Here is an 18,825-nt window from a genome sequence, read left to right as displayed (position 1 = left end):
TTTTTTTTTTTTTTTTTTTTTTTTTTTTTTTTTTGGCCAAAGTACCTGCTCCAAGAATTCGAAATACTATAGCTCATAGCCCCACAGAGACATGGGATTGTACAACAGAAGGGATTCTTCTAACTCGAGGAAACACCCAGGATCGTGCAGTTGGTTAGTAGCTGTGTTACATGGTGTTCTTTGTACCACCTGTTTTTTTTAACCCTAATTTCATAGTGCATATGTTCACAAGAGAGCATATTCCAACATAAAGTGTGATGACTCTCTCTAGGGACAGAGAGGTGCTTTTATCTAAAGGCACAGTGGGGGCGCGGCACTGTAGGTCAGTGGTAGAGCTTTTGTCTAGTGTGCTTGAAGCTCCGGGTCAGTCTCCAGCCAACAAGACCAAATAAGCAACGAAGGCGCCTTTCCCCGTCGCTTCCGCTCATGTCAGGGATCACAAGACCTGATGTGTCTGGTGGAAAGTTATTTTCTGGCTGTGGCATTAGGAATTCCTGGCCATTAAGTGGAGAATGTCTGCGCTGCTGTTACACTCGTCTTTTTATTTTTTATTTTTTTATTGAGCCGGCACATCCGTGGACAGTGTGCACAGTGTGCCCGCCTCCACACCAGCCCCGCTCTTCTGCTCTTTGTTAGCCTGAACTTTATACTGTGGCTTCCTCCCTGGCTGGGTCATCTCTTCATTACAAACAGAAACATCTGGAAAAGTAGGGGGACAATGCTACAAGGTACAGCCTGTACTCCTCATGAGACCCAACTGTAGCTAACGCTTACCCTGTTTGCTTATAGTTTGGAAAATATTTTAGATATAACAGTTATGCTTTGTGTATAGTCTCTGTTGGGTTACAGCGTCTCACCATTTATCTCAAGTGACATATTCCTAAGAAACTCGGTGTCACTCTCGATGTCCCCACCTCAGCGTCATTTGTCACTCAGGGCACCCTCATTTCCTATCTCTAAGATTATTGCTTGTTCTTCTGTTTTTGTTTTGTTTTTCAAGACAGGGTTTCTCTGTGTAACAGAAGCTTTGCTGTTTCAGAACTTCCTTTGTAGACCAGGCTGGTCTTACCTGATTTCCAGCTTACTGGAAATGAGATCGGAAGGCTTGATTAGATTCCAGAGGAACATTCTTGGCAGGGATCTTTCCGGGGTGGTGCTGTGCCCTTCAAGAGATGGCACGCCATGTCCATTGTTACTGCTGTGAAGTGTGCTGGCTGAGCTGGGGTGGCGACAGACACGGCCTTCCTTAAGAAGCACTTGCTTCCTCGCAGCTAGTACTTAATCTATAAGGCAAATTTTCTTTTTGGAACCATGAAAACCAATTCTTCCCAGTCAGTCTTCCACCCATGGCTTCGGCGGCCATTAACGCCCAGCTTTCTTTCTTGTTTGTAAAATAATTGTGTTCTGGGTCCATTTCAGTTTGTTCTTTCACAGAGAGAGTTGTGTTTACTCTCACAAGGGTTCAGTTGTAAGCTCAGATGATCCATGGCCCTCCTTGACCTTAAATCCACTGTGGGAAAACTCCGCTCTATGATGTCTTAGCGTGAGACTCAGGGTTTAGGCAGGAGACAGGAAGTCCTTGGTGATGTACTAGCGTAGGAGTACTGAGTGGCAGAATGGATACCGACCCCTGCCAAGTGTAAGCACCTGTCTTGCTGGAGCAGGGAAGGAAGTTCGTTTTCAGTCAGTGACCAAAGTTCAAACTGAAGAAGGCTGGTGTGAACTTTGTACTAGACCCTCAGTTAACTACGTGTCTGTGCATTCCTGTGTGCTTGCACAGGGCATTCCTGTGTGCTTGAATACGTGGCATTTCTGTGTGCTTGCACAGGGCATTTCTGTGTGCTTGCACAGGGCATTTCTGTGTGCTTGCACACTGGGCATTTCTGTGTGTGCTTGCTCTAGCATTTTGAAACAGATCACCCCCGGAATTGAGAACCCTGATGATCCTGACTCATTTTGGGGGTAAGTTGGGAGTGGGCTTTCTCCAGAGCTCCCGATAGCACGTGCTCAGGCTCCAAACCCGAAAGGCTCCTTTTTTGGCACTGCAGCATCTTTGTGTGTCGGCATCTTAGGAATCTGGGGGAGCCATATAAAGATCAGAAATGAGCCTGGCCCGAGAAGCTCCCTCTGACATGGTAATTCCAGTTCGTTGAATCCTGGCCCACTCGGATGAGACCATATAAAGAGGCTGCTTCCTGAGTTTCCCGCGCTCTGCCTCTCCCGGGCTTCTTTTTGTAGCATGCTGGTATTTCAGGACTGCAGCCGTGGTCACGTGCTCGCAACCCTCTACTCGCAGTCGTTCCTGCCCTGGGTTTATTTTTGGAGACAGTACATTTTTGCTTCTCTATGCGGAGCTATGCGGGGTCCTGCCCCCTCCGCCCGGCAGCGGCAGCCCCAGCAGGCTATGATTAGTTCCCACACTCGAGATGTGGCTTGGTTTTCCAGAGAGAACTGAGGGATGCTGCTGTCACCAGGCCTCATTTCTGCCCTTCGTGGGGTTACATAATCCAAGACTCCTCTTTACAGAAAAGTATGTGTGTGTGTGTGCGTGTGCGTGTGTGCGTGTGTGTGTGTGTGTGTGTGTGTGTGATGTCATTTGGCAGGAAGTCAGCCAAAGTTGGAAATGGCTTTTCTGATGAATGTCTTGGGGTCTTAGCTCTGGATCTCAGAAGCAGAGTCGTTTGAAGGATAAGCTGGGACTTTGGAATTTGAGGGTCAGTCCTCTCTTCTGGCGCTGAAGATCATTGGAGCTGTACATTTTTTCCTCCCCAACACAGGAATAACATCACTGTCTTGTCCAGAGCACCTGTAGGAACAGAGCGTGCTAGCCTCCAAGGCGCTCCCTGGTGCTCCCAGGCAAGTTCTGTACTTGATGAACTCCCGGGAAGCAGGTGGCAGCTGTCTTAGCCTGCCTGAAGCCTGGGGGTCTCCTTCCAGGGAGGGACCCCAGCAAACTCTTTCCCCTTTAAATGAATGGGTCGTTATGAAGAAAATGCAGGCATGTACGAGCTAAGAAAAAAAAAAAGAATTACATTCATGTCTCTTCTGGTCCTATCCAGACCTGAAGGGCAGGATGGAGAGGGATCTGTGGCCCCTGTAGGAGAAGAATGACTACAGCTGGGGCTCAGAGCACCGAGCAGGGTAGGACCTTCAGGACTGCAGGACTCCTACCTCTGAGCTGTGACCTTCAGGAAGGAAAGGCACGTGGGTCTCAGAAGGAGCAGTAGGAGTGGCCTAGCCTCAGGTTGTCCCGTGTTTCAGCTTGTTCCTGGAAGGTCTTGGGACTCTTAGAGATGGAGATTCTTGGGTGCCTAGATGTCACCAGAGCTTCCAGGAAGGGCATCAAGGCAACCAGGGGATGGACAGTCCATGTAGAAGAAACCAGTTGATTTTCTGAAACTGCACTGTCCGAAGCCAGTCATCTACTTCCATGTCAAGTAGACCGTCTGCACTTAGTTTAAGAAGCAGCCGTGCCAGCAGGGTGCACCTGACATCACTTGGCTTGCATTGTCAATGCTCAGGATACATCCCCAGGATATTCCCAGGTTCCCTGACCATGGCGTTGATGGAGCTACAGAATTTGCTCTTGCTTGTGTGCTGTTTCTGGTATCACTATCACGTCACCATCCCTGCTGGCACATACACACACCCTTGGGTTGTGTGTCTATCTGTCTGCCTGCTTGCCTTTTCCAGTGCTGGGAATCAGATTCAGTTAGGCAAGTGCTCTTCTCGTGAGCTGCACTAAAGCCCTTCTCATGCATTTCTCAATCCAGGGCAAGACTCAGTTTCTCCATAATGCTTCCCTGACTTGGCCTTCCTCTGCGTGTCCTGGGTTGGCACCATTCTCTTTGCCCTTCAGCTGTGTGCCGAGTTTTGGGAACATGCTTGTCAGAGTAGTCTTTAAGATGCCCCAGGACAAAGTGGCTTCATGAGCCAGCTACCAGGGTGACAAGAAAGGGCAAAGCTTCCTGGAGCTCTCCTATGCCTAAGGGGAGGTCTCACCTCAGCCTCTGCTTTGCCTCCCTGGAGCACTGCGGCTCCCTGAACTCATGTCTGCCACTGCCACCATTGTGGCCTCCTGGGTTTACCTTCAACCTGATGTGTGTTCACACAGATTTCACCCAGCCCTGAAGTTTGCCTCCTGTTGGCCTCATTGAACTAGGAACATCTGAAGACAAGGAGGGCATAGTTTTCTGTCTCTGCACCAGGATAGTGCCCAGGGAATGAAGGTGAACCCTGCAGAAGACTCCGTGTAATTTGGAATAGCGGGTAATGAAGTCTGTCTCATCCAGCCAGGATGTTTACGTGACCTTGACAGGACTCCCAGGCCTGGAGACCATTTCCAGTTCTTGGTCTCAGTAATCAACCCAGAGTGTAAACATTCCCCACCAGGAGATGGACCTCTCCCTCTGAATGCGCAGGTTCCAGTTCTGCAGACTGCTGAGTCCTGCCTGTCCCTCCTCACCTCCTCCGGTACTAGCCTGTCTGTCAACACAGCTTGGTTTAGAACAGCCATGGAAATCCATCTCCCAGTGTGTCTAGGAGGGTATTTCTGAAAGGTCAACTGACAGAGGGTGCAAGCACCAGTCGTGGGTGGGGAAGGAGACAGCAAGCTGTGCAGATGTACTCATGTCTCCTCACGATGACGGGATGCAGTGTGAGCTGTCCCACTCTCTGCCCACTGTGTCTTCCCTGACACAATGGCCTGCACCCTCAAACTCCAGCTAAAGCATACCCCTTTCCCGTTAAGTTTCTGCCATCCTCCACGCTGCCAACTGAGCCATCGAAGAGAAGCACCCAGTATGTCTCTTGTCGGCTGATTCTTACGATCAGTGGGAAGGCACGCGTGTGCCTCCTGACTGCCCCAGCGCCCCCTGAGCTTAACCAAGACCCTAGCGGTGGGAGTCCTGTTACCTACCTATCTTTCCAGAGGTCTCCTCGCGTACCCCCTCTCCTAGATGCTCCAGTGTTTGAGGAAGAGGAGGAACAGCCTCCACCATGGTGTGTATTATGTCAGCTCTGGGAGGTTTCCGCCATTTGTGAAGAAAAACTTTGATTTTAGAGCTAGATGTCAAGCAGCTGGGCTTGGAGGACTAGCTGCTATACGGCAGGCTTGTTTCTCAGTCAAGGGCGCCATTTTGTGACTGGTAAAAGAATGGTGGCTGTGACCCGTAGGAGGGGAGCTCTTCGCTCACCCCCAGTGACCATGGCTTCCTGGGGCCTGGTTAGAGGTGAAGCCTCTCACCTTAGCTGCAGTGCCTGAGGAGATCTGGCCTGCCTGAAAGGAGTCTGGCTTTAATTTTCCCTCAAATGATTGTGTGTGTGATTATGGTCTGGTCTTTCCTGTGTGACAGAAGTCATGGTGGTGACAGTGACGGTAGAAGACAGGCCTGGCACTGTTCTCCGCACTTAGCCGTCCTGTCAGCAGGCCACTCCCTCTCCATTCGAAGGGATTACTCAGAAGACACATTTCGGAAGTCTGTCATCACCTCTGCTCCTTTTCTGCGCACTTTCCTTTCCCAGGTTGGACTTCTCCTCCCGTCACTGTGACCACATACAGAGTAGAGAAGAGCCAGTACACAAGAGTCAGTCTCCTCCTGACCTGTCCTGGGCTCCTGGCATCTTACAGAAAAGCTCCCCAACAGGCTGGGTGCTCCCCATACTTTACCATCACAGGCTTTGCTTGAGTTCATCCTGTCTTTCCCGATACCTGAAGCAGAGAAATGGTTGGAGACCACACACCCAGGTGTCGGCTGCTCCAGCCTCAGGCCATGGTTCTCAACCTTCCTGATGCCACGACCCTTTAGTACAGTTCTTTATGTTGTGGTGACCCCCCCCAACCGTAAAATAACTGCCATTTTTCTACTGTTATGAATCCTAATGTAAATATTCGATGTGCAGGTTGCCTGAAATGGGACCCCCATGAAAGGATCATTAGACCCCCAAAGTGGTTGCAACCCACAGGTTGAGAACCACTGAACTAATTAATGGTTACGTCAAAGTGTGTTCATTCTGCCCATTGGGCAGGCCAGAAAAGATCACACTGCCTGTTTTTTCTCAGAAACTGCATAGCTTCCCTCTCCCCATTTCTGGTAAGCAGCAGCAGAACAGAGAATTCTGTACCAGGGATAAAATCAGTGCCACAGTACAGTAGCAACAGAAGGAACATTAGCAGGAAGGAGCCAGAGGTGAGGACAGGTGAGGGACTGGCCACGTGTGTCCCCTGCCCCCCCGGGATGCTCCTGCTCAGCCTGCGTATTGCCGGATATTCCAGTTTGTCAAGACAGCTGGAAACTGACTTGTAGTGTGGAAATCTTCCAATTCTTAGATGGTATCATAAATTGAAAACAAACAAAAGAAATTGTGAGGCCAAACACAACACAGCAACCAATTAATGTCCACACTGCATCGTCTCAGGGAAAACGGGGCCATCCTCCGGTAGGTAGGCTTTTCTCGATTTAAGAGATTTATGTGCATGCATGCATGAGCATGTGCGGGTGTGAACCTGTGCACATGCGTGAAGGCCCGAATAGGGCACCAGGTGTCCTTCTCCATCACTCCCTACCTGTTTCTTTTGAGGCAGGGACTTCTCCCGCGCCTGAAGCTGGAATTTTCCTGGCTGGGCTGAAAGCTGGCCGGCCTCAGTGATCTCTGCATCTCCACCGTCTGCAGAGATGGGGTTAGATGTGTGCACGAGATGCCCTGATTGTTATTTGGGTGCTGGGATTTGAATTCTGGTCCTTATGATTAGAATAGCAAGCATTCTTAGTCACTGGACCATTTTTCTAGCCTACCCCACCCCCTTTTTGAGATAGTGTCTCTCTGTGTAGCCCAGGCTCCCAAGTGCTGACATTATAAACATGCTCTGCCTTGCCTGGCCATGAATCGGTTTAAAACATCTCAAGGGGGCTCAGTGTGGGTCAGTTCAGTTCAAACGTTTGTGCCTTCAACACACTGTCTTATGCATGGCAGGAGACAAGACAAGGTCCTTTGATTCTGCATATCACTTGGGTCCCTCTGTCTATTTAGAGAAGCCCTGCCCACTCTGTGCTGTCTGAAGAAGCCCCCTTACCTCCGCAGCTCAAGCCTGGATTCCTGGGGCAAGAAATCAAGTTGATTCTTTGTGGTTGTTTGTCTCACTGTGTCTTTCAGGCTAGCCTCAAACTTGGAATCCTCCTGCTTCAGCCTCTTGAGTGCTAGGATTAGGGGCATGCGTCATCGGACCTGGCTCTACTTACTTCTGCCTGGGTCCAGTACACTGGGATTCAACCAGCTGTGTGTCTAAGGGAAAGCAGGGCATGGGATACATGGCTGCTTCTTTCAGTGTGTTAGGTGGACTGAGCAGCAAGGGCATAGCCTCTTAGTACATCGTTGGGTCTCCCCGTACCACCTCCAGGGACAGAAGGTTGATGTTTTCCGCTTCTGTATTTAAGATGCCTTTAAGTGGGATCGGCTTGCAGGGGCTTCCTCTGGCTCTGTTGCCGGCCTCTAATGTAGAAAGCTGATTTTTTTTTTTCCAAGTGTCCCTTACATTTTCCAAGTGCTCAGTGAGGTGTGGGTGTTTTATTCCATGGCTTGGATCCTTCTCAGTCATTTCCAGCAGATCCTGGCTCCTACCACAGAAAGACCCTGTATGTAAATGGGACACTTGTTTGGCAGGTAGGGACACTGCTAAGCTGGTAGAAAAGAAAACTGATCACCATGTTAAAAACAAACAAATAACAGAAACAGGCTGGGTGATAATGGTGCACACCTTTAATCACAGGTGAATCTCTGTGAGTTTGAGGCTAGCCTGTGGTGTGGAAAGGCCTTCTGTATATGTGTTGCTTTTATTGGTTAATGAATAAAGAAACTGCTTTCAGCCAGTGGCTTAACAGAATATAGCCAGGCTGGAAAAGATATATAGAGAGAGTAGACAGAGTCAGAGAGACGCCACATAGTCACCACCAGAGACAGATGTGCTGAAACCTTGCTGGTAAGCCACACTCATGTGGTGATACACAGATTAATAAAAATGGGTTAATTTAAGATGTAAGAGTTAGCCAGAAGTATGCTTAAGCTATTGGCCAAACAATATTGTAATTAATACAAATTTCTGTGTGATTATTTTGGGTCAGAGCATCTGGGGAACAAACGAGCAGCCTCCACCTAATGTAGGCCTCTGTGTGTTTCTTTGGGACTGAATGGCTGCGGGACCAGGAGGAACAGAAAGCTCCTCCAACAAGCCTGGCCTACAGAGCAAATTCCAGGATAGCCAGGGCTACACAAAAAAATGAAAAAAAAAAACTGTCTTGAAAAAAAACCAAAACAACAACAAAACATCAAAAGCATTAGGCATGCAGGCATATTGAGAGGTATTTGTATCAAACGGTCCTATTAGACTTCCGAAAGGAGGGCACAGTGACATGACATTTCGGTCCAGGGGTCAGCAAACCACATCCTTCCCCTCACAGTTGGCCCGTGGCCTGGATTTAGACTTTCTGTTTTGTTTTTGAAAGTCAGCTATACCGTTTGCCTTAGTATCAGAACTGGTTTTCTCCACAATGTCAGAGTTCAGTGGTCACACCAGAGACTGTGTGTCCCGTGAAAGAGATACTTGCCTCCTAGTCCTTCGTAGAAGTTTGCTGACCCCTGTTGCAGCCCATTTATCAGAATGCCTCTCCAAACTGAGAGCCACAGCTAGAATTTTATGAAGTTCCTGGAAAAAGAAAACTGAGATTTCAAAAAAAAATTCCTGGAAGAATGCTGTGTAATTCAAAATAGGACATGTTCTGGGGTGTTTCACTGGCTCTGGTGTTTTAGAAGCTTGCTATTGGGTGGTATTTTTATTTCCACCATGCTGGTTAAGAATTTGTCCAGTAGGCTTTCTGGCCGTGCCCATTCTAGGGGAGTGCTTCCTAGCCAAATGGCCAGCATCATGTTTATGTCCGCTAAGCAAACCTTACTCTTAAATCTTCATTTTATTACTTTTATTCTTATAAAAGTAATATAAATAGGCCATTAGAAGTCAGAAAATTGGTAACAGCACAGGGATGGGCAATTTAAATTGCCCTTGTTGGGAGTCCCTATTATGTGTATAGAGCTAATGAACTAAGTAAAAATATTTGTGGCCATTTGCAAAATCAGATCCTTATTCCTGCTGCTTTGAAATGGTTTTAATTAATGTATATGAACTTTGATATTTTTATAACATAGTTTTATATTATTTGCATATTATTTTGTATATATCCTTTTATTTAGTTTCTTATTGCTGTCTGTTTTGGTTGTTGACAAGTGTTGGTTACACAGAAATGACGTATATTCATCTGTGTTTATGTCCTTGTGATAATTTCTGGGTTTAGAATTGCTGTCTTAGGGCTAGAGAGATGGCTCAGCAGGCTTCTCTTCCAGAAGACCTGGTTCCATCCCCCTAGCAGCCACATGGTGGCTCATAACCATCTGTTAACTCCAGTTCCAGGGGATCTGATGCCCTCTTCTGGCCATGATAGGCCTTGCACACATGTGGTATACAGATATACATTCAGGCAGAACATCCCCACACACAGAAAGTAAAACTTAAGAAATCTTTAAAGAGGGAAAAAAAAAAAAGGATGACTGCCTTAACAGGCATAAGCAGGCTGGAGAGATGGCTCAGGAGGTAAAACATCAGGTTCTCGGAACCCACATAAGAAGCTGGACATGGTAGTGCTGTCCTATAACCATAGGGAGGGAAAGACAGGTAGAGCCTTGCACCTCATTGCTCAGCCAGCCTAGCCTGATCAGTGAAATCCCAGTTCAGTGAGAGACCTTGTCTAAAGTTGTCAATGTGGAAAACTGAAGAAAGACACCCAGTGCCACTTTGGGCCTCCATACATGTGAATATATCCTCTACCCCCACATACATGCACACACCACATGTACACATACACACATACATATGCATGGACACACGCACGTGCGCACACTGGAAATGCAGCTCACTGATAGAGTTTGTACTTAGCATGAATGAGGCCCTGAGTTTATTTTCCAGACCTGAAAAAAACAAAAACAAAACCTTGAGTATTTTAAGTCTTCAGTAGACCTCTGCCAGCTGTCCGTTAGATCTCCACACCCACCAGGAGGGATGATGGGATGATTTCCATAGGAAATTAGAATTTATTTTCATATTTTTATTGCGGAAGTGCTTCAGTGGGCTAACTTGGTTCAGGTGACCTGAACCTGGTGCTCTGTGGTATTGGGAGGCACAAGCTGAGTGACTGCCGTCTGCTTCTCTCACACAGACTCCCCCACCAAAACCACCTCGACGGCAGGGAGGCTGGGCAGATGACTCCATAAAGGTGTCAAAGTGAGTACACCGCTCCCAGGGCTAAGTTGGGATGGGTAGGGCGCTATGGAGATGGGGACGGGGACGGCATGCCCGTGTTGTCATTTTTGTCACCTTCCTGAGGCAAGTCACGTGCTTTTTAGGTATACAACGGAGCTGTTCTTAGTTCTGCACCTGTTACCTGGTCAATTTTAGGACATTTTTTCTCCCATCCCATGAAACAATCCCTGTACCTCTTAATGTCCCTTTTCCACGAAACCCCAACTTCCCACCCATGGGCAGCAGTTGCTGTCTCTGACTTGCTTCTTCTGAGGTCTGTGTCAGTGGGCCCTGATTTATTTCATACTTTATGACTTCTCTCTTGCTTGACTGGCCGTTTTTAAAGTCCGGCCCTGCCCTGTTCTTCATCTCTCCAGCCTGCTGGAATTGCCCATTAGTTTCTTGGATGAACTCTGCAGCAGAATGTAATCTGCATTGGGCGTAGATCATTCATTCGTGAAGAACGGGACAGGTGTCCCTCATGTTTATCATACGCTGGTGCTGGGAGCGGGTGGGAACACTGGCCCATGATAACTCAATATTGTCTTATTCTCTCCTCTCCTTTGGAGCTCCTAGAAGGAGCAACCAGTGCCACAGGCCCGTCACATCCCCTTTTGGTTGTGCGGGGCTGTGGATGCTGGGTCCGTTCTCACCCAGCTGGATAAGGTTGAGTGAAGCGTTCAGGATCCTTGAGCCTCTGGATGTCAGGCTGACAGGGTGGTGCGGGGGTTGAAGCAACAAGACCAGTGCTGTTGTGATAGCCAACTCCTTTCTCACCCCAACCATTCATCCTTGTGCCAGAGGCCTTGTGGTTCCATATTGAGTGATGGCAGAGCATGGTGATCGGGAGGCACAGATCCTGGAACCAGAATGCCTAGTTTCAAATCCTGACTCTGCTCCGTGTTACACCACAGAGATGCTTTGTCTACTGCTAGATGAAAGAACACCAACTGAGCTATGTCCCCAGCGTGACGAGCGTTTTTCAGTCTAGACGGAGATGGACCTCTTGGGCCATCCATGATAGTATCCATTCTCTGGGAAGGTTTCCAAATGACATCTCTTGAGTCAAAAAGAACAGTTCCCCACTTCCGCCTGACTGTCACGTGGCAGCTGGTCCTCCCTGATTTTGCCCATAGGAATCCACTCACAGCTGTGGGCATCTGATTCAGAAACACCTGGGTGTGGATTGTAGCACTAGCTTCTGTGGCCATGTCCACTTAGGGATGTCATTTAGCCCTATAAGAGAGCAGTAATAAGGTAGAGGCTGGAAGACACAGCTCAGGAAAAACTCTCAGGGCCTGCCCAGCCGGGTGCTAAGTTTATGGTAGTGTGTACAATGCCCCAAATTGATCCCAATGTCGCAGGAAACAACAGCAAAATTCTAACACTGATGCTTAAAACTATGGTGATTGGTAATAGCATGGCCCTCTCTTAGTTCTGAGATTATAAAATAAAGCCTGGTGGTGGCGGCTCACGCCTTTAATCCTAGCACTCAGGAGGCAAAGAGAGGCAGATCTCTGTGAGTTCGAAGACAGCTTGGTCTACAAGAGCTAGTTCCAGGACAGGCTTCAAAACCTACAGAGAAACCCTGTCTCGAAAAACCAAAAGGGAAAAACAAAAACCCAAAACACCAAACAAACCAACAAAATAGGAGGGTGTCTCTTGGGCAGTGCTGGCTGCCACCTGCATGCAGCTCCTGCTGTGAACCTCTGGTTTTCTTTAGTTCTGGGGTGGGCGGCTTCCAGGCTGAACAAGTTTGGCTACAGCTAGGTTTTCTGGATTCTCGGAGTTTGATTCATTGTGTAAACCAGTTAATCTAGGCTGGTCTGACACGAAGAAAACTGTTGGACATTTTCCTAGCCCTCGTCTTTAGTCCCATTTTACAGATGGAGTCAGTGGAGTTGTCAGGGTAAGTGCTCTCTCTGCTCAGAGCTCCCTGCTAAAGGACATGGAAGGAGAAGCAATGGGAAGAAGGGACGCAAAGGACTGCAAAGAAACATGTCCTGCTGTTGCCTTTACTCTGTTCTAGTGCTGGGGCGATTACAAATCGTTTTTAATTCCTTGCATTAAGTCTTAGATGTAAGGTAGACCAGAACTTTATTCATTGCACCAGTGGGGTGGCCACTTGCCAAGGTTATTTAAGACACATATAAAGCCTGGTGATGGAGCAAGTGATAGAGGCCCATGCCTTTAATCCCAGCACTTGGGAGGCAGAGGCAGGTGAATGGATCTCTGTGAGTTCGAGACCAACCTGGTCTACAGAACAAGTTCCAGGACAGGCTCCAAGTCAAACCCTGTCTCGAGAAACAAAAACAAACAAAAAACCCCCCAAAGACACACACAAAAATTACAGCGTCTTAAAAGATGTACAGTCTTAGAGTAGACATTACCTGTAATTAGAATTTCTTTTAGTAGTTGTCTTCAAAATAACACCTTTAGAGATTTTCTTGGCCCAGGGATGTAGCTCAGTGAAAGAGAATTTGCCCAGCATGTAAAGGCTCTAGGTTCTGCCCCCAGCACTAGAACAGAGTAAAGACAACAGCAGGACATGTTTCTTTGCAGTCCTTTGCGTCCCTTCTTCCCATTGCTTCTCCTTCCATGTCCCTCGTCCTCTGTTTTATTCCTGAACCATTCCAAAGTAAGTTGTAAATGTTGTGACATTTCTCCCTTTATACTAAAGCTCACATCTTCCAGTGTAGTCACAGAATCTTGATCACTGGGTCACTGCAGTTACTTAATAGTATCGGATACGTCATTTACATTTAAATGGCCCTATTTGTCCTTCGATGTCTTCTTAGCCCTGGAATCCAATCAGAATCCACACATTATACTAACTAGTTCTATCCCTCTTTCCTCCCCCTCCTCTCTCTATCCCTCTCCCTTTTGGGGGGCGGGGAGACAGGGTCTTTATAACCTAGCCTCAAACCCATATCCATCCTCTTGCCTCAGCCTCTCAAGTGCTGCAATTCCAGGTAGACGCCACCAGGCCCAGCTTCTTCTCCTTTCTTAACCCATAACAGCTCCCATTACTGTGGAGTCTGTGGACTGTCCGAGACATCCAGGCCAGTCATCTCACAGAAAGTCTGTCTTTAGTTTCTCCAATTTGTCATGATTAGATTCACACTGAAGGCCTGGGACAAGGACAGGTGTTACTGTGCACTTCCTCCCACATCTCATGCGAAGGCACAGGACTGAGCAGAGCCCTGTGCTGGCAGTATCGAGTGTGACTGCTTAGCCTTGTTGAGGACCTAGAGAGCTTCCCCTCAGAAAGTTCTGATTTTTTTTTTTTTCTCTAAGAGTGAATAGTGGTCGATTTGGTTGCCTTAGGGCGCTGCACGGAGTCTGCTCTCCACAACTTTTTCCCTAGCAGCGTTAGTGTCTACTAGTGTTTTTTGCAGGAACCAAACAGTGCAGGGTGTGTTTCCTGGCCCAGGAGAGCTAGATTCTAATAGAGGATATCAGGCATCTCTAGTCAATAAGTCGGGAATCGTCCAAGGAGCACAGGTAAGTGGGAGGCAAATGGCGTGGGTGGTGCTCGCCATGTGACGTCAGAAAACAGTGACAAGGCCAGGGGCCACCTTGCAGAGTAGATGTGGGTCAAGCTAGTTGGATTCTGACAGAGACGGTGAGAATGTTTTGGTTTAAGATTTGGTGTTGGGGACTGGAGAGATGGCTCAGCGGTTAAGAGCATTGCCTGCTCTTCCAAAGGTCCTGAGTTCAATTCCCAGCAACCACATGGTGGCTCACAACCATCTGTAAAGAGGTCTGGTGCCCTCTCCTGCAGGAACACACACAGACAGAACATTGTATACATAATAAATAAATAAATAAATAAATAAATAAATAAATATTTAAAAAAAAAAAGATTTGGTGTTGGGAGGAAGACAGCCTCCTCTTTAGGCGGTTGGTCAAAGAATTTGCGCTGGAAAACAGTCTGCCTGCTTTCGAAGCTCCTGGGATAGTAATGGCTGCGTGGCACCACACTTCTGACACAGTCTGGCTGCTTTTAGGAATTGCCAGATGCCTGGAGCTCAGACAGGGCACAGTTCCACTGGTCTTTCTGGGAGCAGGATGTCTAAGGTCAGACGGCAGCATGACATAGTTCTTGATGAGGGGCTCTTTCTGGGTAGGTCTGCTTCTCTTCCTCTCTCCCATTGTGAGTGCTTCATCCTTGTGACCCCAGCCCTGCCCAACTGGCCACTTGCAAACACCATCATTACCTTAGAGATTCGGGGTTCATTATAATAATATGGGGATGGGGTGCAGACAGCTCCTGGCCGTGACAAACTCAGGTAGGTTCCATCAGTGAAGGGGGACAAATGACCGTGTCAGACGGAAGAGGGCTGTTTGCCTCTCACTAGTGAGCTCGGAGCCAGCATACACAAGAGCCCGTGGTACCTTTGTTCGGCGTGTGAAACACTCCCAAGACAGAGTAGAGCATCTGTGGGCCTTGGCCCTGGGAGGTACCGTGTCCCAGAACTCGGGCTCACTCCAAGGTACAGAGCGGGACTGACTTGAGGAATAGCTGAGGACCTGACATTATTATCTGTCCCTTCTGGCCTGAAAGTAGTAGCTGTGCTAAAGGCACCATCTTGGAGTCAGTGCCTGAAGTTGTCTGAATGGGGACACTGAAAGTGTTGATGGGTCCCCGGCATGGCCATGGTGATAAGAGTTGAGTGCAGGGAAGCAGACCTGGGGAGGAGAAGGCCTTCTGACTAAGTTTTGTCTCAAAGTGTCTGTTTTTGGGTTTGTCCCTGCATTGATCTGCAAGGGAATGAGGCAAGTAATGGCCCCTCGGGGACTTTCAGGACTTTGCTCTCAATGTCAGCCGTCATTTTCAATCACCCTCTCCCTCCCAGCCATTAATTTTGGCCCAGGATCATGGGGACTTGTCCATCTATCACTCCTAATTGACACTAAATGATCTGTCAGTTTATTGATGAACGGCAGGAGTGGAATTGTCACAATATATTTTACTTTCCAACAACTCCTCCTGACAATTTTACCTTGTCCATCTCGCTCTGCTCACATAAATCTCCATTGGCCGCTCATTCCTCCTCGCGGGCTGTTCTGGTGCCAGCCACTTCCACACCATCTGCACGTGTCAAGGACATCAAGATGGCGGGGGAACTGCCGCACACTGGTCCCGAGGTTACCCCCTTCCCTCCTCCTCCTCTTCCTTTCTCTCTCTCTCTCTCTCTCTCTCTCTCTCTCTCTCTCTCTCTCTCTCTTTTAATGGCATAGATGTTCCAAGAATGCTAAAGGGCTTCTGTCCTCTCCCTCTGTGTCATTGCATATTGGAGTCTCTACCTTCTTGTTAACGGCGAGTAGTTAATTCTTATTAGGTTACAGAAGTGTGAAAGGCAAAGACTCACCAGACCTGGAGGGCTCGGCGGTCTCCAAGCACAGCCAGAGACATGGGCTGTGTCCTCGCTGGGAGCCGTGTCACAGCCTGCCCAGCCCACCACAGCCCGCTCGTTAGGAAGGTGTCGCAGGTGCAGGCTTGCTGGAGCTCCCTTCTGGGTGCTGTGCGTGGCTCCGGGGATGCAAGCCTGCATCCTACGATCTTCTGCCCTTGCCTACACCAGACCTAGATGCGGACAAGCCGTGAGGCTGGCTGCGCCTAGAAGTCTTCTCCATCCCTCCCAGCTTGCCACTCAGATGCTTCATTTAGTTGCTCCGCAACTTGAAAGATGGGAAATTGCTGGGTTAGACATAGGTTCGGGTAAACAGTTCATCTGACGAAGACGTACGTGGGGATATGAGTCCCTAGCAAGGAGAACAGCCTGACAGGATTGTTGAATCCCTCCCGCCTGCTGGAGAGCATTTTTGTTAATTGATAAGGACTGTTTTCCTTTATTAACCACCATGCTATTCTATGCCTATCAAAATTAATAACAATTCCTTAATGTTATCTGATACCCAGATCATATTCAGTTATTTTCATTGCAGCAAAGATGTCTTGGTGGAGTTGGGCTATAAAAAGGACAAATCAAGGTCCACACTTTGCTTAGTTGTTGCCCTTAGCTTCTCAGATTTGCCGCACCCCTCACTTTTCCCAAGTCTTTTGCTTTTTTTTGCTGGGTGGAGAGCAGACTGTAAGACACTTAGCCTGAGAGTATCCTGTATTCTGGATTTGGATCATTTCTCTCAGAGTTGTGGTGTTTAAATTGTTTCTTTATTTCCCCATGGTCCTGTTCCAAAGAAGAGTTATAGCTAGGTCTAGCTGGTACTTCAAGCTATGTGCACTGTTATGGCTGAGGGCTGGGAGTGAGGGGCCCGGGTGTGGGGAGTCCTGGGTGTGGGGGGCCCAGGAATGAGGGGGTCCGGGTGTGGGGAGTCCTGGGTGTGGGGGGCCCAGGAGTGAGGGGGCCCGGGTGTGGGGGGCCCAGGAGTGAGGGGGCCCGGGTGTGGGGAGTCCTGGGAAAGTCCTGTGTGTGAGGGGGACCTGTGGGGGGACCTGGATATGTGTTGGGGTACTCGGGCAGGGAGGTCTTGGGGGTTCCAATGTGGAGGGGTCTGGGAGGGCCCAGGTGTGGGGGGGCCCGGGTGTGGGCAGTGCAGATATGGGAAGGTATGGCCAAAGGGTGGGCACCGGTACCCACTTACTCCACTTTAAGTAATCCATGGTCAATGGAGTTAGTCATATATGCCCTCCCCTCCACCCTGCCATCCCATCAGACTCTTAATAGGTGCAGCATCCATTGGCCAGAGTTGCTTAAGGAAATCATTTCATTAAGTGTTATCACATGGTGATTTTTTTAAAAATGTTTTTCACTCCTTACGAAAAATTCTTCTGTTAAGAACTTGTTATTAATGATTTGATTGCCAAAAAATATAACCTGTCCTTACTTTCCTGCCTCCCGGCCATTAATCTTTATTGTGTAAAAATTTCAAACCTGTGGTAAGGTTGTAGGAATGTCTAGCAGGTTAGTCACCTGTAAGTTGACAGGGGTCCAAGGTTGAGTGCTATCGGGGGGCAGATGACTGAGAAGGGAAGACCTAGTGTGTGTGTGTGGTGGGGGGAGGGCTTCTGCAGTCAACTTTTAAGATACTCTAAGCTTAGAAAAGATGGCTTTAGGGGGCTGGAGAGATGGCTCAGAGGTTAAGAGCATTGCCTGCTCTACCAAAGGTCCTGAGTTCAATTCCCAGCAACCACATGGTGGCTCACAGCCATCTGTAATGGGGTCTGGTGCCCTCTTCTGGCCTGCAGGCATAGACACAGACAGAATATTGTATACATAATAAATAAATAAATATTAAAAAAAAAAAGATGGCTTTAGAGCCAAACACTGTCACAACGTTTTAGCATACCCCTTACATTTCTTTGTTCTATGTAAGACTCTATTGTGTGTCACTATTCCTGGGAGACACAAAGAAGCATCTACTCAGCCAAGTTAGGGGACTGGTGACCGACCGACCAGAGTAAGGATACCACCCAAATACAACTTGGTGAACCAGTGTGTTGGATTGGGATTTCTTACAGGTGACAGGGTGAGGGAACTTACTGGAACAAGAATTACTCAAAGACAACTACGTCAACAAAGCTTGCATGGGTGACTCAGGAAAGCTGGGAGTCTGGAGCACACTGCATAGCCTTCAGGCAGATCCACAGGTTGAAGAGGGTCTCTTCCAGCCAACTTGGCTGGACCGAGTCTCTTCTCAGTGGCTCAGGTAGTTGTCCAGATAGCTCTGCTTGTCTGAGTATCTCCTAGCCATCTTTGCAGCTTGTATATGCTTGGGGATGGATGAATGAATCTGATCAGTTTCAGGGACTTCCTGAAGGTGTTGAGTTGTTTCCTCCTTGAATTTAAGGAGCTTCCCAAAGGGTGGAATCTTTCACCTCCCTTAGAGCACCTAGGACATAAGGAATCAGTCTAGAAAGTTTTGTCCCTTGTGGAAATTGCTACAGTTTTCTCGACCAACACCCACAAAGAGCGAGTTCTCTTTTCCTCTAAGTTTGTGTTCAAAGCCTCCTAGACTGACAGATGGTCGAGGAAGAGTTTTTGTTGAATGAATTTAGAAAAGCTTTGGCCAAGCCAGGCTAGGCGACTCGGGCCTATAACTTTAAATACTTGGGAAGCTGAGCCAGGAAGATTGTAAGGCCAGCCTGGACAGCCTAGTGAGGCCTTGCCTCCAAGTTGCAAAAGAGGCCAAAAGAAGCTGGGCACATAGCGGGACCCCAGGGTCGGTGCCTGGTTCTGCAAAAGCAAGGACATGAATAAGCAAGCCCATAATTACTTCTAATTAATTTTAATCTACCTACATCCTTTATTGCTGGGTATCTGTTATATTCAGTAGGACCCGAAGATAAACTAAACAACACCCAGACTGTATGCATTGAAATAACAGGCGGAAGACAAGGTTCCTCACGGATGTGGGGAAAGGGCGCCGACGCGTCAGGTCGTTCCACCCTGCCCCCGGCACCCTATCCATCCATAGAGCTGGAAGGAGTGACAGTGGTCGGTGGCTAGTGGCGGAAC

At 48.2% G+C, this 18,825-nt stretch overlaps 1 protein-coding gene across 2 annotated transcripts in view; it reads left to right on the top strand.

Moving 5' to 3' along the window:
• Ift43 (intraflagellar transport 43) overlaps positions 1-18,825 on the top strand; it is a 76,328-nt gene that overhangs the window by 19,312 nt on the left and 38,191 nt on the right. For both annotated transcript variants that reach the window (XM_050152428.1, XM_050152427.1), the window contains exon 3: positions 10,260-10,324. In XM_050152428.1, coding sequence (XP_050008385.1) covers positions 10,260-10,324 — 65 coding nt within the window. The remainder of the gene's footprint in view (positions 1-10,259; positions 10,325-18,825) is intronic.

The sequence above is a fragment of the Alexandromys fortis genome, unplaced genomic scaffold (genome assembly GCF_014885135.2).
Source record: "Alexandromys fortis isolate MF-2015 unplaced genomic scaffold, M_Fortis_MF-2015_v1.1 scaffold_47, whole genome shotgun sequence".
Classification (NCBI taxonomy): domain Eukaryota; kingdom Metazoa; phylum Chordata; class Mammalia; order Rodentia; family Cricetidae; genus Alexandromys; species Alexandromys fortis.
Note: the sequence above shows the minus strand (reverse complement) of the source record. Positions and strands in the feature narration are given on the sequence as shown.